Genomic DNA, 23,304 nt, shown 5'->3' with positions numbered 1-23,304 from the left:
ATTATTTAAGTCAATAAATTTTTAAGGAATTTCAAGTGTTCTGATTCTTTCCACTGCCTATCACCTTAGTTCCTCCAAACTCAAAATCTTCAAGATAAAATAGCCCTTTCAAAAACAAGTTGTCATGTGAGTCAGCCCACAATTCTTTTAGTTGGGCTTCTATCTCCAATGGAATATGAACACACTTCAACCAAAATTTCCATCCTGTAATCTTTGGGATCCAATTTCCTCAAGCAATTTACTTTAGGAGCACGTTTAGGGTCAGGAGATGGATCTGCCTGGTTTTGAATTTGACACCCTTTTAAAATGTATTAGGTTCAGGGCTTCCCTGGTGGCGCAGTGGTTGAGAGTCCGCCTGCCGATGCAGGGGACACAGGTTCGTGCCCCAGTCTGGGAAGATCCCACATGCCGTGGAGCGGCTGGGCCCGTGAGCCATGGCCAATGAGCCTGAGCATCCGGAGCCTGTGCTCTGCAATGGGAAAGGCCACAACAGTGAGAGGCACGCGTACCGCAAAAAAAAAAAATTTATTAGGTTCAAATCACATTCACTCCTAAGCCATCACACCCTAGAACAGTATAGATCGTTGGGATATGCCAATATCTTTTTAATATGATATTTTTTAATTTATTTATTATTTATTTTTGGTTCCATTAGGTCTTTGTTGTGGTGCGTGGGCTTCTCATTGCAGTGGCTTCTCTTGTTGTGGAGCACGGGCTCTAGGTGTGCAGGCTTCAGTAGTTGTGGCACGCGGCTCAGTAGTGGTAGCTCACAGACTCTAGAGCACAGGCTTAGTAGTTGTGGCGCACAGGCTTAGCTGCTCCATGGCATGTGGGATCTTCCCGGACCCGTGTTCCCTACATTGGCAGGTGGGTTCTTAACCACTGTGCCACCAGGGAAGCCCACCAATACCTTTTTAAAATCCAGACACTGTGTTCAAGATAAAATCCTAAAAAAAGAAGCCATCTTTGTTTCAGGTCAACATTAAAATTAGAGTACTAAATCAATGCAGCTGGTAGTTTAAAAGCTTAAGATATGAGGGAAATTATCAGCTCTATAATCCTGGAAGCAATCTTTATGTTTATCAATACACCCCCATCACTTTAGTCTCTTTTAGGTATCATGTGCCTTCTTATCTGTATCAAAACTCATACTGAACACTGAGTTCTGAACACTGAGCAACTTTCAACTATAAAAGCTAGTCTAAATAATTCTTCATAAAAACTGGTAACCTAGGCTAACTTTGAAATTTGAGGGAAAAATTTGTGTTATATTCTAATACCCAAGTTAGAAAAGTGATAAGACCTACTTATACTTTAATACTTTCTCATTTAGATAATTAGAATTCTCTCATTGGACAATTCTTCCAAAAAGTGACTATAAATTCTTTACAGTTCGAAAATGTATTAAGCTAAATTTTATAAGTTTCACTTAAACTAACACATAGATGTTAGAACGATAAGGCAACTTACCAAAATTATTATTAGCTATTCCAAACACATATACAATATCAAAATATAGGTAACCACTAAGCCTGGTTATTAAACAATACATAATAACAACTAACACTTGATTAGTGGTTTTAGTTTATAAATATATTTGTTATTTACTTTTTTCAAAACATCACAAAATGCCATGAGGCAAGTTTATATTATTAATAACTTTTCAATATGAGCTAACTATACTTTTCAAATGAGCTAACAAGGGGAAATGATTTGCTCATGGTCATCACAGGTAATAAATTACATCCTGGGACATGAACTGAGAGCTCCTTCATCAAATCATGTTAGCTTATTTTCACTACAATAGCAACCCACCTCTAAGGTAAATAAGATAGTATTTGTCAGAAATACATAATAATTTTTAAAGTACTAAAAATAACAGAAGAATCATTTAGATAAAGCACTTAGTAAGATTTAGAGAGATAAAAGTAAATTTTAGAAATAGAATACACTTGAAAAGTAAATTTTAGAAATAGAATACACTTGACAAGCTTACTTGTTCTTGTAATGTATGGTTTTTTTCTTGTAACTGGTTAAGAACAGCAGTCTCTCCCTCACCAGCCTGAATTTTTGCATAAAGGTCTTCTCTTTCCTTTTCTAGTAAAGAAATATTTTCTTTACTCTTCTGTAATAAGGCTTCAAGGTTCTGGATCTTTTGGTCCTTATCACCAATTTGACGTAGTACTTGTTCTAAATCATTCTGTAAAGAATTGAAAACTACTACCTTAATGATAGAGAACTTAAAAAGTTATTCCTCAAACAAAATGATAATAAATAAATTTTAAGACTCAAACTCTTAGTCTTACATATTTTTTACTAATCATTACATTTTAACATGACAAATTTAATTAAATAATTAGAACTATATACTTAACAATATAAACCTATATCATTGATAATAAACTAGAATTTAACCAAAATACCCCTTCAATTAACCACATTCTTACTCTAACACTCTGACCTCACCACCTACGACGACTCTTGTTTACTCCATTTCAGACACGTGGAACTCCTCATTATTCCTAATCACACCAGGCACATGCCCACCTCAGAGCCTTCGCACCAATTGTCTCTTCTGCCTGGCACACTTCCTCACAAAGTCACATGGCTCATTCCCTCTCCTTCCAATGTTTGCTCAAATGCCACCTTCTCAATCATACCTACCCTGATCATTACATTTAAAATTGCAGCCTTTCCAAATACTCCCTCTCCTGAATATTTTTTCTTTCCACAGCACTTATCTTCTAACACTAAATCATTTACTTATTTTTCATGTTTATGTGCCTCCCTCTGCCCCCTCACAAGAATAGGCTCCAAGAAGGTGAAGATTTTTATCTGTTTTATTCATCAAGGTATCCAAGACCTGTATGTTCTAAGATATTTACTGAATGAACAGAAAAGTAAGTGACTGTACTCTAACGCACATACACTCATGAAAGATCATTTCAATACCCCAATAGGACTCTTCTGTCACTACATCAAGGGATCCCTCTTCTTTACTTCACCAAGGACCATCATGTTACACAGAGCACATGCAAGAGCCCACATCCAGAGCAACACTCATTAATGTTGAGAGCTATCTGACCCACAGCCTTTGCCTCTGCCTCAATCATTCTAAGAGAGCCAGAGAGCCTCCACCCAGAACAAGGCCCTAACAAGCCCTTATGCAAACTTTATAGCAGCCCACACCACCTTCCTGAGACAAAGCCAGCAACCCCCTGGTACCCTCAACGAAGTGTGCCAATATTAAAATATGTGAGATCGGGGCTTCCCTGGTAGCACAGTGGTTGAGAGTCTGCCTGCCGATGCAGGGGACACGGGTTCGTGCCCTGGTCCAGGAAGATCCCACATGCCGCGGAGCGGCTAGGCCCATGAGCCATGGCCTCTGAGCCTGCGCGTCCAGAGCCTGTGCTCCGCAACGGGAGAGGCCACAACAGTGAGAGGCCCGCGTACCGCAAAAAAAAAAAAAAAGTAAGATCAGTCACTTTCAAACGTGTTTCTCATCCCTTTAAGTTTCAGTCACGAAACGATGAAAAGCAACCTAATCTCTCTGCTCTCATCCTCTGTTCCTACCACTAAGAACCCTCTCTGTACATTCTACCAATCTTCTGGAAACACAGTTCCAGGGCTAAGCTTTTTCTAGAACTATCACTCTATTTCCAAGTCTAACTGAAGTTTGGTGCTCTCTATACAGATGCTGATTCCCCATCAGCCCTCTCTGATATGTAAGGACTGTTCTGTTGGGCAAGCAGGAGAGGTTGACTTTTTCTAGATTTCTTCACTGCCATTACTCTCTCCCTCAAGTAAAAGGTTTATGCTGCTTTGGGAATTATGTATTCATTTATTCTACCCTCTATGCTGTGTTGCTATCATCTGTAAATCCCTACCTCATTCACTGAAGACTTGAGACCTGATTTAGTCTTTCTCTCAATCCCAATTTCTGCCAATTTCCTGGGAAATACAAAATACATAGAGAATTAAGAGTACAGCCTCAACATTCATATCATCTTAATTCCTGGACCTTTATTCATTCTATTCAATCACTCACATGCAGGATCTTGTAATCACCTCAAATTGTTCTAGATAAAAAAAATGTCAATTATCCTACTCTGTGACCACAACTTCCTGACCGTCTTCCAGTTTCATGACCTCATTTCTGCTCTTCAATGTCAAAGAGACATTAACCTCAATTTTATTCTAGCATATTTAGCATACACCTAGCTTTTCTTCCTGAACCTCATATATGGATATGAACTAACCTTAACTATTCTTTCATCTACACTCTCCATTTCCTTTTACCCCCCAAGTTTCCAATACAGTCACTCCAAACAAAAACCCAATCCTAGATCAATGGTGCAATCTGCTTTCTCCACACCTACATTTCTAAGCACTATTAGAGCAAAATCACAAACCTCCATAGATTGGTGCCACCACAAATTTCTAGACTCCAACCTCTATTATATACTCAGAATCATCTTTTCACTCCTGTCACTTGAGTGGGGTTCTCATCCTCAAATATTCCCCTAAATAACCATTTAAAAGCTTAATCTTAATCTCCAAATTCTTAATCTCTGTCCACCAGACATTCAGCTATTACTATTCAAACTTAACCTGGGGGGTGGGCGGTGCTATATTATCTTCAGGAATGACCTACCATGACGTTTCTTCCTCTTACCTATAAAATTATAAACATATATAATTCAAGAATATTTACACACTACTATATGTAAAATAGATAACCAACAAGGACTTACTATACAGCACAGGGAACTATACTCAATATTTTGTAATAACGGTAAAGGGAAAGAATCTGAAAAAGAATATATATATATACACACACACATATGCATATGTATGTATTTATGTATAACTTAATCACTTTGCTGTACACCTGAAACTAACACAATATTGTAAATCAACTATACAATAAAAATAAATAATAAAGTAAAATATATTTAAATACACATACACACACACACACCCCTCCTTTCTTCAAAGGATATCCTTCACAAGATAAGTCTGAATTTACCACCACCCATTGTATCAGTGACATCATAGCTTATAAGTACCTTATTCCTTCAGTCACCTCCCCTTCTCCAATATCCTCAATTATTCCCTCTCTACTAGTCCCTTTGTCCTACATTATAAACATATTCAGGTATCTCTGGTTCTCAAAAACACTTCCCAGACCAAGTCCCACTCCAGCTTCTGCCCAGTCTTTATGCAATTCATATTTTAACTTCAAGAGTAACGCATATTTACTTTCCCCACTCCCTCATCTCTCATTTACTCATCAATCAAAAATCAGATATTCATGTCTATCACTTTATTGAAATTATGCTTCACAAGGTCACTAATTCTTAACTACTTAACCTAATGAATATTTTTCATTTATCATACTGGGCGTCCTCTCCACACACCCACATTTGAAGTTGCTGCTTACTCCCAACTTTTGACTCTCCCTAGTCCTTTGGCTTTCACTCTGCAAGGTCTCCTTAATTGCTCTGATCATTCTTTCTTTGAGCTGTTCTTCCTCTACTCATCCATCCCTTAAATGTTAGTGTTTCCCAGAAGTCTTGTGTCACCAGTTGCCTGTTTTTCTCATTATACTCTCTCCCTGGTTGATCACATTTATTGTAATAATTCCATTTACCCCATAAATACTGTCTCTCACGGCTAATATATAGCATGGTCCTCTCCTTCAGGTTTTAAATTAATACATCCCATAGGTGCCTCAAGACTTGTCCGAAACTGAACTCACTGCACTGGCCATCTTTCTCAAGTTCATTAACAGCTGATGATACCTCCATTTACCATGTACCCAATGTTATCAGTCTGCAAGCCATTCCCTATCTCTGTCATTCCCTACAACTATTAATTTACCTCCAAAGTAGTATTCATATTTGTCTTAAGTAGTATTTTACCTCCAAACTAGTATTTACTTTACCTCCGAAGTAGCATTCATATTTGTCCCTATGATATTTTTTAGCAATTGCTTAAACTAAGACCATCATTATTAGGCTTCCCTGGTGGCGCAGTGGTTAATAATCCGCCTGCCAATGCAGGGGACACAGGTTCGATCCCTGGTCCGGGAAGATCCCACACACCACAGAGCAACTAAGCCTGCCCACCACAACTACTGAGCCTGTGCTCTAGAGCCCACAAGCCACAACTCCTGAGCCCACGTGCCGCATCTACTGAAGCCGGGGCACTCTAGAGCCCGTGCTCCGCAACAAGAGGAGCCATCACAATGAGAAGCCCGTGCACCACGAAGAAGAGTAGCCCCCACTCGCCGCAACTGGAGGAAGCCCACGCGCAGCAACGAAGACCCAACACAGCCAAAAATAATAAACAAAAATAAATTGATAAAAAAAAGGACCATCATTATTTTTCACCTAAACTACTGCATATATTAGTCTTTTAACTGATCTCCTGTTTCAGAATATTCTCTCCAAAATTTATGTTTTACAAAACCATGAGAATAATCTATTTAAAAATCAAATCTGGCTATGGCACTTCTAAAGACCTTCAATACCTTTCTATCTTCAAGCATAGATAGAAAGGCCTTCCATAAACTTACCCATGTCTAATGCTCTGGGCTCTTCTCCAACTCATCTCTAAATCACACTTTAAGCTCCAGCAAAACCTAACAGTTTCGTTCATACCAGCTTCACTATTCTTTTCCTTGTAACTTCTACTTGGAGTATACTACTCACTATCACCATCTTTGCAACCCAGAAACATCTACACAAACTTTGCAACAGACTGCCCCTTCTAAGGAAATTTTCTGTAACTGCTCTTTTCCAAATTTTATCAGAGTTACATAACTGTCTTCTCTATGCTATCATAATAATTTTATACACATATATACACCTAGAATTATACTCATCACATCTCTTTAATTAGTTTTTAGGACTTTTCATAATGAGAGACTTTGCCTGGCCTCTTTGCCATCCTTTTCTTATTCCTCCCCAGAGATTGAGAATTTAACTAACTAGAAAGCTTGGAATAAGGAATCAAGAATGTTTAACTCAGCCCCTTGCTCTCCCCTCAGTCTAAGAGACAACCTGCCTATAAGAAGGTAAAAGGCTGTCATTTCCAGCTTTGTCTGTGATTGGATGAATAAATTTAATTCTGCGGTACATTATAAGAAAGTCCTCTTGCCTGCAATCTATACCAAATTCTCTACCTCATCTTTACTACTCTATTTTTTTTGCTACTCTTTATAATAAAACTCCTAGAGTTATCTATATTCATTGCATCAAACTTCTCTCTTCCCATTTGCTTTTGGACCCTCTCCATCAGGCTTTTGCCCCTCCTTCTCTTTACAAATTGCTCTTACCAATGTCATCAGTGACTTCATGTTGCCAAATCCAGTAGGATTCCCAGTCTTCATCTTGTTTGACCTCCATCCTTCCAACTACCCAAGCCAAAATCCTTGGAATCATCCTTGACTTCTCTGCTGATGCCCCACATCAATCTATCAGTAAATCTGTCAGCTTTTAAAGTATATCTAGAATCTGACCATTTTTCACTACCTGCACTGTTTCCACTCTGATCCAAGCCATATCATTTCTTGTGTCAATTATTATAGTAGTCTCTTAGCGAATTTCTTTGTTTCTACTTATGTGCCCCTATGGCCTACTCTCAATACAGTAGCCAGAGTAATCCTACGAAATTATAAGTCCGATCATACTACTCCATTGCTCAGAATCCTCCAATGATTTCTCATCTCACAGTAAAATCCTTAAAATTACTTAACGAAGCTCAACATGTTCTGATCCTCTGTGATCTCTATGGCTGTGATCCCTATGGCTTTTAACTCTCTTATCACTCACACCACTCCACTCACTGGCTTCTTGATGTTCTTGTACACCTTCCCTTCCTTTAGATCTTCTCAAAGATGCCTTCCCTGGCAACCATATCTAACATTGCAGTCCCACCTCCAGATCCCCAGATACTTTCTATTCCCCGTCCCTTTTTTCATCTCCATAGCACTTCCACCATCTAACACACTATATATTTTGCCTATTTACCTTGGCTAGTATTTGTCTTCCTCACTAAGCTCCGTGAGAGCAGACATCTTTGTCTATTTTCTTTGCTGCCATATCCACAAAATCACTTCCTTGGCTAAGAGTAGACATTAATATATATTTGTTGACTGAATGAAAGAACAAATAAATGAATACAATATTTGGATCTCTAACCATCTGACTCCCATGCCACTATCCAAACTCAGAAGGGAAAGAAAGGCATATTATTTACTGCCTCCTTTCAATTCCAACATTGCTTCTGTGTGTCTATCATTAGATTGCCATTTCCTAGAAGGCAGGCACTGTGTCTTACTCAGCTCTCTAATTTCAGTGCTTACCACTGGGCCTGACACACAGTGCTCAATAATATTCAATGAATTAATGAAAGACCGAAGAAATAAATGAATGCCAAATTCAAATTCATTTCAAACATCTGGGTACCGTCTTCTGCTCACCATAACAAAAGAAAAACTTAACTTATTTCAATCTTCTGAGCTATACTATAGAATCTGTACAAATTTAACTCAGTCACATTTTCTATACCTACAATTCCAATGTTCATATGATAGCTCTGAAACAGGGAAAGACATGACCAATAAACAGTAAGTTCTATTGTAGGAAATACAAAATGTTATTTTTTACTGAGGTAAACTGAGAAATTTTATTTGCATTTTTAGTTTCTAAAATAAGGTATTTTTAATAAACAATAATAAATAATTTATTATGTATAAATAACAATTTAAATAAATAATATATTGTATTTAAATAAATTTAATAAATTTCTTTAACAGAAATTTAATAAATTTTAAATTTTTATATAAATTTATAAGTAACAAATCTATTTATAATAAATATTTTTTAATATTTTAGAAAAAATTTTCAACAGAGCAATCAAAAGAAAAAGATTTTCTGATTATCCAGATACTGAAAATTATCAAAACTCTTCATAATCAAGTACTTTGCATTATCTAGTTTCACCACAACAAAAGGATAATGATTTGGTTAATTTTTGTTTAAAAGGCCAAAAATTCAAATACTATTTACCTGAGCTTCACGAAGTTTTGCTGTAGTGCTTTGCTGAAGAGCTTGTTGTTCTTGATGCTGTTGCTTTGTTTTATCTAACTGATGCTGCAATTCTGTGGAATTTATTACTTTTTCCTTCAACTTAAAAAAAAAATGAAGACTGTCAGTTGACAACTTAAAGGCATAATGCTAGCATATAAATATTTGGTAGTACTTCAGATCTCACAATTCTCAAGTCTGAAGAGAAAATTCAATTCAAACAACAGATAAAAATCAACTTTAAAAGCAATATCTCATTACTTATAGAATCATAATCTCATGATTAAGAAATTATTCCTTAAGAATTGATTCTCATACTGAAAAGTATAAAATTCTTTCTCCAGGTTGGCATTTAGTTTATTATTGTTTTTATATACTAATATGATCAAGGAATTAATTATATATTTTAATTAATTTTTAATTAATTATATAATTATTTTTGTAACAGTATCAATATATGTTTTACTTTTTTCACAACAATCATAATTATCACTAATTGGGAAACAAAAGCATGATCTACCACACTAAGATTTTGGGTCTAGAAGAAAATCTTTTGCTGAAGCTACAGATTTTAACTCTCAGGGTTTGTTCAATTCTAATAAAAGAAGTACTTTAATGATAACTTTTACTTTAACCAAATAGCAGTTACCATTTTTGCCAACTACAGCTTAAATTAGGATAGCATACAATCTTATGTTTAATTTTTAAAAGAGAAAAAAATCCTTAAATGCAAACTCAAAGTTTATATGCACCAACTACATGTCATTAATGCCCTCAGCAACTGTTCATTTTTCAGAGCCATTAGGAATTGGTCATTCCTGGATAGGAAGACTCTTCTTGAGCAGCCTGACAGGTTCACCCCAAGAATTTATCCTGCCTAAAGCTGAAGAGTAGCCTTCTTTGCACATTTTTGTTGAGAACTTTAGGGAATACAATCACAACAAAATGACTTAATGCAGTTAACAAATAGGACATTTTAACTGGGGAGAAATAAAAGTCCCAACTTAAAGTTAAAAAAATCCAATTAAAGCTCTTGACCATAAAAAGATTAAAAACAATATTTAAGATGCCTCAAATCTATCAAAAAATGTACTAATGTAAACTCATTTGAAATGCGAGCTTACCTCTTCTTCTAAACGAGAAAGTTTGAGCTGTAGATCAGCCACTTGTTGTTCTTTATCCATCAGCTTTTCACTTGAAAGCTGTCTCTGTTCCTTCAGCCTACCATGAGCTTCCCCTAGTTGGCGCTCTGTCTCCAGAAGTTTGCTATGTAACTTCAGAAAAGGAAAAAAAAAGTAAGTACATATGTATAAACACACCTACAATCACCACCATTACTACTACCACCTACTTTCCAAACAATGTTTTATTTTTCACCAATATAAAAATAATATATTAATTTTCATGATACTTTAGAGGAACCTAAGATCCAATTGAATTTTAATCACATAAATTATGACTCATAAAACTGTAACCAAACATCACAGGTTTCAGGGTTTTTGCACTCTTTAAAGAAAAAAAAAAAACCAGCAAACCTGAGGCTCTTGTTTAGATATGTGTTGTAATCACTTGAGGAACTTAAATAAAACAAAACTTAAAAATTAAGACACTTAAGGCACATTCAGACCTATTCCACTGTAGTTTTTAGAATCCCAAAGTGATTCTTGTACTTTTCCCATAATTATGAACCACCACAACTGACTTCTTATATTTGGGTACTGAATAGAGCACAAAGCATTCTCAAGTCCTCAAACTGGCACACAATTTCTAAATAAAATAGAGGAAAGAATAGTTTCTTAAAATATTAGGTGATTCTCATTCATTAACTTTAAAATTGCCACCTAGCTAAAACTAAAGGAGAAATTTTTCTTGGAGCTAGAACTATCGCTTTCTCAAATTCCTTATTTTCACTAATACTACCAGAAATAACAGCTGGTTTCTCTTGTGGGATTGGCTGGGGGTGGGTCCATGAAAAAAAAAAAAGTTTGTACTAATTTTAGAAGAATTACTGCACAAGTGCTGGGAGTACAGAACAAAAAAAGAGTGGCATGGAGATAAAGATGCAAGACATTCAGCAAAGCTTACACACTAAGAGTACTTCTACACCCCAGCCTCATAACACATTAAATCAAATCTCAGCATGTGCCTCAGCAAAACTGGAAATTAATAACAAGCATTCTATACAATTGCTTTCAATCAAACCCATTCATGTTAAATCTGAAAATATTAAGAGTCTATAGCCTTTGTGTCATATATACACTTATATGCTCTACACTTGCATATTTCTCCATAAAAATTCACAGTTGGCAAGGAAAAAAATAAAGTTCTATCAGAAGAGTGGACACCCACTATTTTCTTATGCTATGAAGCAACCTGCAGCTGTCAAAATATATTCTATCGTCAATAAAGAAAACCAAAGTGGATTTCTAAAGTAAAGCATGCTTCAATCTAACTAAAACAGGAATCAGTAAGAGTTAAAGAAAAGACATTTATTTTATTCTTGTCCTAAGCCAGCACCCTGACATCTCTCCATTTTCTTCTTCTTCTTCTTAAAATGCAGTGAATTAGCACTGTAGTAACTACCCAAACCCTCTCCTTCTCACTACAAGAAATAGATCCAATCCTGGTATGTGAAAGCAAAGGAGGCCTTCAAAGTAAATTCATATTTCAAGCATCTAAGTGCTTGATCTCTTACAGACAGGCATCCCCTACATCTAGTTCCTGAACTTGTTGGATAAGAATCACCCAATATCATTATTAACACAAAGATAATCAGACTTCTCCCCTAGAAGTTTAGATTTAGTACATTGAGCTGAAGCCCAGAAATCCATGTTTTCATAACAAGAATCAGATGATATTTAGTTTCAGGAATCATTTGCCAAAAAGCAACACTTTAAAAAGCAGCAGTTTTCAATCTCAACTACACAGTACAATCACAGGAGAAACATTTAAATACACCAATGCCCAGGCCTATGCCAGAGATTATGGCATAACCGAGTGGAGGGTGAGGCCTTGATATTGGTAATTTCTTAAATTTCCCCAGGTGATTCTGGTGTGCAGACAGAGTGAAGAACCACCAAATTAAAGATAAGTGTTGCTCTGGATGTAGAAAACAAACTTATGGTCCCCAGCGGGTGAGCTGGGGGGGTGGAATAAATTGGGAGATTGGGATTGACATGTACACACTACTATATATGGAATGGATGGCTAGTGAGGAGCTACTGTGTAGCATGGGGAGCTCTACTCAATACTCCTCTGGTGGCCTATATGGGAAAGGAGTCTAGAAAAGAGTGGATGTGTGGATGCATGTGGCTGGTTCACTTTTCTGTGCACCTGGAACTGACATGGTATCGTGGGTCAACTATACTCCAGTAAAAATTTTTTATTAAATAAATAAAGATAACTGTTGCTCTGAAGCGAAGATTTACTAAAGGGGTGAAAAAAGAGATATAATATATTATAAATAATTGTCATTATATATTATAAATAACTGTCATTCTTTACTGTACAATCCTGATAAATCCCTGATCTTTAATAAAGAGATGAATCTCAAATCAAAGCTGCCCAAGGGTGTAAGCAGGCCAAAATCCCTGAAGCCGTAATGCCTATATCATTTTAGAGTAAATATGTTAAGGGAAAAAAATGATAAACTAAGAGCAAAAATAATACATCCTGGAATTATTAATATAATGGTCTATCCTAAAGTTACATTTTGAGATATACATACATGTATATGTTCTCTGAGAAATTTATTTTTGTAAACTTATATAAATAATTCTTTATTCATTAAGTTCCAATTAATGTTTGCTAAGTGCCAGGCCCTATTCCAAATGCTTCACAAATATTAACTAATTTAATCCTTATAATAACCCTATGAAGACAGTTCCATTCTTATCCTCTTTTTGATAGATAAGCAAACTGAGGTACAAATTAAATAACTTGTCCAAGCTCACACAGCTTGTAGGCCACAGAACTGGAACTCAGAAAGCTGGTTCTTAAGCCCACACTCATAAACCACTATGCTATTTGAGATGGCATGTTAGATAATTTTTTTAAATTAAGTTGGACATATGGGTTGGGGAGTGGGAGATACAAACTACTGGGTTAGACAGGCTCAAGGACATACTGTACAACGTGGGGAATACAGCCAATATTTCATAATAACTGTAAAGAAAAAGAAACCTTTAAATATTGTATAAAATTTTTTAAAAATTAAAAAAGTAAATTGACGACTAATTGTTTAATTACATAACATCATTATCTGCATATCTGTGGCTATTTTAAAAGTGCTCACGAACACAAATATGAATAATATGGGGTACTTTGTTTTCAAGTCCTTTGTTGACAATTGACAGCTATCTATTTTTGTCAGCACTGATATGGGAGCTAAGGATACAGTAGAGAGCAAAACAAACCCAGTTCATCCCTACACTCTTTAAGGACGCTGAAAGAAGGTTTAAGGTGAGGTTCACTTCCATTCTTCCAATAAATACTTACTGAAAGCTCTAAGTATAGAGGCTGATAGAGTACAGAATAAAACAGATTCCTCAAATTAAGTAGCTCACCGTCCAAAGGGAATGGTAGATAATATACAAGTAAACTAACTATACAATATAAAGTATTATAAAGAAGAAGCTTGCTGGAATAAAGTAGGGTCCAGAATAAATGGAAAATAAGCTATTGAAATAGAATGGTCCAGAAAAGCTTTATTGAGGAAACAATACCTGAGCAAGCCTTATGAAGAACTGAAATCAAGAACACTCTAAGAAAAAAACATGGGCAAAGGACCTAAGGCAGGAAAGTGCTTTGAAGTGTTGGGTGTTTGAGGAACTGAAAGGAGATCAGTATGGCTGCTTCACATGTTGAAAACAGACATAGTGTGGACCATACTACACACAAGTGCTTACATGACCAAGTAAGATATTTGGATTCAATTCAAAGTGTAAGCAAAGCCACTGAGGTTGTCAAGCAGAGGAATAAAGTGATATCCTTCACATTTTAAAACAAGGCCTCTGGCTTCCACACGGAGAATAGACTAAGGAGGTCTCTAGAGAAAGGAAACCTGTAAAAAGGCTAACAGTAGCCCAGGTGAGCAATGGCAGCAGCTGAGATTAAGGGTGGTAGCAGTATAGATGAAGAGAAGTGGACAGATTTGAGTCATGCTTTGAAGGTAGAATCCAGACAGCATGCTGAAGAGAAGAAGATAAATGGTATCACTTCAAGGTCTTCAGTACAACCTCTTTATTTTGTACAGAATTGTGACTAAACCAAATAATTAGGTACATTCAAGTCTTTGAATAAAAATATTGAGTAGGTTCTCAAAAATTCCTGATGCCCCTCCACCCACTGACAACCAAATGAAACCCAAATTCCTCAGCCTGCTATTCAAAAGCCTGCATAATAAACTTCCAAATGCTCTTTGGATTCAAAATAGTCCACTACTATTACACATACCCTATCCTCAGAGCAAATGCGTGTCCCTCCCTGGTTCTTGTAATACTTCCCTGCCTCTAGTTTACTTTTCTGCCTGGAAGACCATCCTGCCTTCAAACTGCTACTTGTCAAAACCCATCCAATATTCACAATTTCAAGCACCATCTCTCACACAAAGCTTTTTTTGATTACATTTACAGGACAAAATAATTATACAATATGAAGTACTATGGGGCAGGGGGGAGAAAACAGGAGAGGAACTCTTCCAAATTCCCATGGTATATGAGATCATTTTATTTTAATTCTCACATTCATTGGTATAGGATAGTACTTGCCTCATCCTCAATGAGATTTACATAATCATTTAGGGTAGGTACTGTTTCCTTTTTCATTTCTGTATCTCCTAATAAACAAGGCATAGTGTCTTTCAGAAACCATAAATGCCCCATTTGTTCATTTGAACTGAAAGGCAAATATCTAAGTTATATTTAAGTTATTCATTGATATCCCCAAGCCTCTGTTTCCTTCGATTATGAATGCCTGCATTTGTTCATTCACTTACTTACTAAAACATCTGCTGATTAATAAGCAAAATGCCAGGTAGTTGGGATAAAAAATGAATAAGACATGGTCTCTGCACCTGAAGAGTTCAGAGTCTAGTGAAGAAAGATACATAAGTTATGATAATATACTATACTGTGATAAGTAAAACAATCAAGATATGTAAATGCTTCGGCTTCCCTGGTGGCGCAGTGGTTGAGAGTCCGCCTGCCGCTGCAGGGGACACGGGTTCGTGCCCCGGTCCGGGAAGATCCCACATGCCGCGGAGTGGCTGGGCCCGTGAGCCATGGCCGCTGAGCCTGCGCGTCTGGAGCCTGTGCTCCACAACGGGAGAGGTCACAACAGTGAGAGGCCCGTGTACCGCAAAAAAAAAAAAAAAAAAAAGATATGTAAATGCTTAAGCCATCTCTGGAGCGGGTGGTGGTGAGAAGTGGCAATATGCAGAAAAAGATTTCTGGAAACGGGACAAGTGGAGTAAGTTGTATTTATCAGGGAGAAGAGAAATAGGAAGAGTATCTCAGGCTAAGAAGACAGAGGACTGATGCCACAAAGCCAAGTATCACTGCCCTATAAATGAAAATAGTTGAAAATTATCAAAACAAGAAAGTGGCTGAGGACTTTAATCTCCCCCAAATTTCCATTTTTCTACCAACTTTAATGTTACCTATAAGAAATAATTAGAATAGAGAATTCAAAAATTAAGTTAATGGCAAAGTCAAAACTTCCATGAAACTTCTGAGAGATATTATTTACCTATAAAAAATAGTTGTTAGGACTAATTTGTTTTCTTCTTTTAAAATATCTAATTTTTATACTATTGGTTTAACAGTAATTATATTTTTAAAATTTAGTAATAAGAAAAGAAAAAAGATAAGAATTTTTAAATAAAATGATCAACAATTTGAATTATTATAATAGCTAATACCTGCTGAGTACCTACCATGTACCAGGTACCATTCTAAGCAATTTATATGTATTAATTCATAAACACTTCACAATTATACTATATGATAGATACTATCATTTTCAGGGAAATTGAAATTAACAGAAATGAGATCTGACTCAATACTATAGGTTGTGAAAATTAAGAGTTTTTTTTTTAAATGACAACTTTTTAAATGAACTATATTATGATCAAACAACCATCAAACACACTAAGAAGAAACCATAGGGGGAATTACAATAAATAAAAGTTAACAGCTCTTACTTGATTAATTTCACTTTGGAGTAGTAATCCATGCTGTTCCTTTTCTTCTCTCTGTTGTTGTAGCTGTTTAAACTCTGCCTTAAGATGCTGGTACTTGGTCTCCACTTCTGATAATTCTTCTTTGAGCTTTTGAGTAGCCTCTCCCTTTTCACCTAGCTCTGCCTGTATTCTCTGCAGTGAGGTTTCAGATGCAGATAACCTTGACTGAAGCTGTTGACAATCTAGGTCTTTTTGATGAAGGCTTGCTTGTATATTCTTTTTACTCATACATTCTTCATTATGTTTCTCCTCTAACTGAGTGTAGTCCAGTTCTTTCTTCTGAAACTTTTCAGTCAAGTTCTGAAATAACAATTTAACAATTTTTTTCCTTTCCTAATATTTTTAGTTATTCTAATTATTCAAATAATCTTTAGAGCAATATCATTTCTTACTAAATGTTTTAGTAAATATTATAATATAAACAGTGAAAATATTTTCTTTTTTTTTTTTTTTTTTTTTTTTTTTGCTGTACGCGGGCCTCCCACTGTTGTGGCCTCTCCCGTTGCGGAGCACAGGCTCCGGACGCGCAGGCTCAGCAGCCATGGCTCACGGGCCCAGCCGCTCCGCGGCATGTGGGATCTTCCCCCACCGGGGCACGAACCCGTGTCCCCTGCATCGGCAGGCGGACTCTCAACCACTGCGCCGCCAGGGAAGCCCTAAACAGTGAAAATATTTAATCGAGAAGAATTAAACTGTTATATACTAACTTATGGTTTTATTATTGGTCTACTTGACTAAGCTCTATTAATATAATTTAAGAATTACCAACAAAATTTTGACATAAAATGAAAACACTAAAATCTACTAACTAGATTCTTCAGGCTATGCAACATATTTATAATCTCCCATTTGAGTTAAAAATTGAAACTACCCCTCTATTATCAAAAATTACTTTAAGTAACAATATGGCAATTCTGATTTTTGGCTTTGCAATTTCATAACTGGTAAGAGCTTTAGCAATAACAATACCATTTACTGCTCTAGTATGCCTGATTCTACTGATTCCTCATTTTTGCTCTTTTTTACAAACATCATTTTTAAGAGTCACAAGTTTAAGACTTACTCAAATTTCTTTCTAGGTGTGTAAAACAATGATCTTTTTTAAAAATATCACTTACCTGCCTTATATTTGTTATTTTACTCAATACTATCAAGTACAAAATATAAAAATGACACCTCCAATCAAAGATCTGGATCAACCAGCCTAATCAAATGTTAAAGCCTGGGCTCAGTGGAGTTTTTACTACTAATATTGAACATTTTTAGTCAAGATATTTACACACAAGATATGGATCAGAATTTTGACTCAACTCTGTAAGAAAGATAGCCAGGAAAAGAAGCCACTATAAGCACCTGATGAGTCAATCATGGACATTTATTATACTCATTTTTATATACAGTGTGCTAGAAGGGGATACTACAGAAATAGTGGAGGGGAAACAAAACTTCTGGCCTTTAAACAGACTATAATCTAAATGAAACATTTAAAAACTTTTTTCTAAGTTAAAACATAATGCACAAACAGATTAATACAAAAGCTGTGTTAAATTTCTCAAGTGCACTATTTTTTTTTAAATGAAAAGAGCAAAGTCAGGTGGGGCTAACTAGTAAGTTAAAATCACCTGAAAGCAAAGTTTGAACTTGGTAAAGTAGTGAGAGGAGTTAAGGACAAGGTATATATACATGACTCATGCCATCTGCTCTATACAAAAAGACACAAAGGAACAGACAAACAAGTTGCAAGAGGGGACACAGGGGAGTAATAAATTTAGATAATAGAGTGGGAAAGGCAGCAGTAATGGTTCTTAAACACATGCCTGAGAAAAAGTTCATTAATGTAAATTACCAAGTAGAAATATACTATAGAAAAAGCAGTGTCAAAAAGATATAAGTATATGTCAGAAAGACAAAATGGGAGACAAAGTAAAAAGAGCACCCAGAAGTTTTCAGCAAAATTAGCAATTAGTTGTGTCTTGACTGACCAACAGACACAGAACAAAAGAGGTAGAGCCAAAAGACTGGAGAAAAAAATAACAATTTTGAGTCAAACTACTTGTTAGGAAAGTTCTCTTTTTATAAACACTTTTTTGTCTTACTCGTTAGTAACTCCACATCTTTCTTGACTTGATTTCATACTTTTTCTTTTAAGAAAATAATATTTATTTTAGAATTCATAAGCTAAATTAAGTCTATTCATTGATCATTATAAATGCCTTGCATCTTTTCAAAGAAAATTCTAAGTTACTAAATTTTATGAATGCAACCATGCTCACAAATACTTGGGTGGGATATAATTTTAAAACATGCTACAAAAATTAAGTCTAGTAGTGAGGTAGTAAGCCTTCCTCATAGGCTTACTCATAAAGTGCCCAAGTAATCCTACTAGTTCTATACATAAAGGATCCCTCAGACAGCTTTACTCTTTAAGAAGCAAAAATACATTACAACCATTCACTTTAAAATTCACTTATCCTAAAAAAATTAATCAAAATCTTCCTGCTTTATTGCACAGATGAGATAATTAAATTTTATTTAAAAGAACCTAAACCACTTTATTTTTAAATAACCTAATCCACTCACATTATATATTTTTTAGATGCAAAAGGTTTACTATATCTAGTATCACAAACTTTTTATCCTTATTATGGTCTTCTCATGGAATCTGAAGCAGAAAGTCTAGTGAATACATGGTTTTTGAAGACTGATTTTTTTTAAGTACAGTAGAATCCATTAAAGAAAACAGTAATTGCACTTTCACTTCTCCATATTAATCCTTACAACAAAAGATGAGATAGACATTATCATCCCCATTCTGTGGATGAAGAAGCTAAAGCTGAAAGAACCTGATATGACTTGGCCAGGTAGCAGAGTCACATATGATGATTCTAAGTCCAATAAAGTTTTCACAACACAATTCAGACACTCCGTGAGTCAATTCAGGCTTCCCAAAGCATACACTATTCAAGTTTAAATTATAAAATGAATGTTAAGCTTAACTCATAACATAATTATCATTTGAGTAAGCAAAATTCTTTCCTTCCGAATGTCCAGTCCTCTTTTGACTTCCTCACCAATTGTTCTTTCAACATATTTCCTTACAGAGACAATTTCCCTGTATTAGACTCTGTTATTCACTTGTTACTAGCCCAGGCAATGAGAAGAAATGCAAAAAGAATGGCATTTTTTATTGCTTGATAGCTTACAAAGTGGTTTCAAGGATCTCATCTCGTTTGTTCCTCAAAACAGCTTTGTGAGAAAGAACAAACTGAACTACTTGTACCTCTCCAACATCTTATATTTTGTGCTCTTACATGTCCCCATGCCTTCTGTATCTAGCTCTCAAAATGAAATGCCATTAACCCCTCTGCCATGTGACATGCTCCTAAGCATCCTTAAAGACTAAGCTAAAGGGACTTCCCTAGGGGCGCAGTGGTTAAGAATCCGCCTGCCAATGCAGGGGACATGGGTTCAATCCCTGGTCCAGGAAGCTCCCACATGCTGCGGAGCAGCTACGCCCGCGCCCGAGCGCCACAACTACTGAGATTGCACGCCAAGAGCCCGTGCCCCGCAATGAGAAGCCACCTCAATGAGAAGCCCGCGCACCGCAACGAAGAGCAGACCCCGCACACCACAACTAGAGAAAGCCCGCACACAGCAACAACGACCCAACACAGCCAAAAATTAATTAATTTAAAAAAAAAAAAAAAAAAAAACAAGACTAAGCTAAAAAGTTATGTCTTCAACAAGAGTCTTTCCTGATTTACTAGGCAATAAGTTAGGAAAACATCCACCTTGGTCTTGACTCAACTCTGTATCACAAAACTTACAGTAAATAAAAACACTAACAACGAACATTCACTGAGGTGCTTACTCTAAGCCAGGCAGTGGTCTAAGCACTTCAACATCTATTACTTTTTTTAATACTCATATCAATCCTAAGAGGCAAATAAGTATAACAGTACTTCTTAGCAGAAGAGGAAAGAGACTTTGAGAGGCTCTGGGTTACAGCCAGTCAGTTACAAAGCTGGCATTTAAACATGCCTTTCACCACTGTACTATGCTGTTCATCTCAATATACCACTTTGCAATACAGTGGTAATACACAGCAATACAACTACTTGCCGTATCTGGCTTCTGCTTTGGCCTATGAACATCTTAATACTGAGACTGTGGGAAAGCGGAGAGCAATGAAGGATGGAAAATGGGTAAGAGGTGAGACCCAAAAAATAACTCAGTCTCTTACAATGACCTATATTGGTTATATTAGTAGCTTTAAATAAGCATATGATTTTGTTCAGAATTTATATGGAAATAGTTAATTAAATTGAGCTGCAGAATTCTGTTTAAATGTCAGCATATGATTCTTATTAGAAACTAAAAAGGAAATTTCTTCAAGATTCCTGGCTTGTTTTTAAGTTTTCAAAGCCAGTGATTAAAAAACACTGGTTTAATGCTGAAAATCTTGACATTAACAAAAAAGTAACTATTTTTTCAATTCATTATATTTTATAATGTTATCTATCCACCTTGATGCTGCCTATGACCCACAAAAGCTGCCCAAGGCATTTCATTAATAGCCTTCAAAAGACCAGGCACAAGGGCTTCCCTGGTGGCGCAGTGGTTGAGAATCTGCCTGCCAGTGCAGGGGACACGGGTTCGAGCCCTGATCTGGGAAGATCCCACATGCCACGGAGCAACTAGGCCCGTGAGCCACAATTACTGAGCCTGCGCGTCTGGAGCTTGTGCTCCGCAACGAGAGGCCGCAACAGTGAGAGGCCCACACACCGCAAGGAGGAGTGGTCCCCGCTCACCACAACTAGAGAAAGCCCACACATCGAAACGAAGATCCAACACGGCCAAAAATAACTAAATAAAATAAATAAATAAAATTAAAAAAAAAAAAAGACCAGGCACAGAGATTTCCAAATTCATAACACTTGGATATCACCACTGTCAACAATCATGGTTTGCCAAGGACTTGGGTGAGGAGAGGTGGGGGAGCAAGGATAATAAAAAAAGGTAGATGCACATCTGTGCTTGCTCTAACCAGTGAAAAAAATCCTAAACAGGAAAACACTTCGAAAAAAATTTTGAAGTCTTACTTATGTAAAGATTATTAAGATTAGTAGAAAATACTATTATTCCCTAATCAAAAATATCCTAATTTTACCACACTAAACCGTCTTGAGTCCATGTATTATTCATAAAAAAAAACATAGTACTTCCTTTAATAGTGTGAATGTATATATGCATGTGTGAATATATATATATATATATACACACAATCTGTGCTTCATTATCCCTTATTAATAGTTTAATGCTTCAAAAATACAAAATAAATTACACTGATCATAAACATCCATTGTGTGTACACCTCTGGTAAATTTCCAAGAGGTAGAAGGTCAACTCTGAGCTCAAAGAAATTAAAAATCAAACTGAGGGACAAAGATAAAACTAGAGTATATGTGGAAGTTGTCTACATATAGCTTGACAGGAGGGAAAAAAATGGGGTAGGGAGACACAGAGGTTTTCATAAAACGTTAAAAAGATTAAATTTTAAAAACCAATCAGCACCAGGAGTATACGGAAAAATGGACAATGGTAAACTGGTATAATTACTCTGGGAAATAGTTTGGGATCATCTAGTAAATTTGATTATGTATATAGCCTATAACCCAGCAATTTCACATGAGACTACATAACAGAAATTCATACGCAAATGCATGAGATTTGTATGTGAATGTTCATAGCCGCAATATTTGAAATAGCAAGAAAAAAGAAAAACTGAAAAAATAGGAAGTATATTTGGGTCACTTCTGCTGCATACCAAATAATATAACTGTCATACAGAAGAACATTTATGTGATTGAATTATAAACTGAGCTAGTTGCTTTTTTCCATGAAAAACCATTTTTAAGAATGACAAACTATGACTATTCAGATTTGGGGAGGAAGAAAATCTGTCACTTCAAAGGACAGAACTGATAGTATTGGTTGCCAATGATAAAATTCAAGCTTCCAAATGAAGCTTAGAATTTTGGAAAACTTGTATCCACCACCATGACCTTGACACTTCCTCATACCTATAAAGTATTCTAAGATTGATGGTGATATTGACAAATGTGATTAGTTTTATATTGTACAATGAAATGTGTCAATATTTGGAAATAAAATCTGCATAACTCAGTGAACCAATATTTTCCACATGACTAATGCATAACGTTACAAAATCATGCACAGGAAAGACCCATGCAAAAGGCAAGACAGAGAAAAAAATTTTATTGTTACAAAGTACAAAAACTGCATGACTATGGTTTCAGATTCTACGCTGTAATTAACTTTTGAGAAACTATACTTTTGTTTCAGTATAATATCAAATAAAAATAGCTACAATTATCTGAAAAGACTATTAAGATAGTCCTCCCTTTTCCAACTACACATCTGTGAGACTAAATTTTCTTCACACGCTTCAAACATATCACAACAGATTAAATGTAAAAGCAGATATGAGAATTAATTAAGTCATTAAAGCAAAGCCAACAAATTCACCATACCTCTGAGTAAAAATATTTAATAACTTCCTACTCCTCTACCACCAAAAAAGTAAAGACATGGGGAAAAAAAGTATTGATACCAATACCTGCCCTATCCCAAAACTAAATATTATCTGTTGCTCATCTTTAAAGAACCAAGGCGGAAAATATTAACATTACAGAATAAGAACAAAGTTGGAGGTCTCATACTTTCTGATTTCAAAACTTACTGAAACATACAGTAGTCAAAACAATGTGGTACTGGCATAAAGAAAGACATATAGACCAACAGAGGAAGACTAGAGAGCCCAGAAATAAACACTCATATACATGGTCAAATGATTTTCAACAAGGGATCTAGGACCATTCAATAGGAAAAGGACAGTCCTTTCAACAAATGGTGCTGGGAAAACAATTTCCATATGCAAAAGAATGA

The 23,304-nt window shown here is 35.9% G+C and overlaps 1 protein-coding gene across 1 annotated transcript in view; it reads right to left on the bottom strand.

Annotated features, from left to right (window-relative positions):
* The window catches only part of EEA1 (early endosome antigen 1), a 142,159-nt gene that overhangs the window by 38,306 nt on the left and 80,549 nt on the right, over nucleotides 1-23,304 (bottom strand). The window contains exons 11-14 of the mRNA XM_032645166.1: nucleotides 16,297-16,635; nucleotides 10,220-10,369; nucleotides 9,078-9,197; nucleotides 1,997-2,200 (exon numbers count right to left, since the gene is read on the bottom strand). Of these exons, the coding sequence (XP_032501057.1) occupies nucleotides 1,997-2,200; nucleotides 9,078-9,197; nucleotides 10,220-10,369; nucleotides 16,297-16,635 (813 nt within the window). The remainder of the gene's footprint in view (nucleotides 1-1,996; nucleotides 2,201-9,077; nucleotides 9,198-10,219; nucleotides 10,370-16,296; nucleotides 16,636-23,304) is intronic.

Source organism: Phocoena sinus, chromosome 10, assembly GCF_008692025.1.
Source record: "Phocoena sinus isolate mPhoSin1 chromosome 10, mPhoSin1.pri, whole genome shotgun sequence".
Classification (NCBI taxonomy): Eukaryota; Metazoa; Chordata; class Mammalia; order Artiodactyla; family Phocoenidae; genus Phocoena; species Phocoena sinus.
Note: the sequence above shows the minus strand (reverse complement) of the source record. Positions and strands in the feature narration are given on the sequence as shown.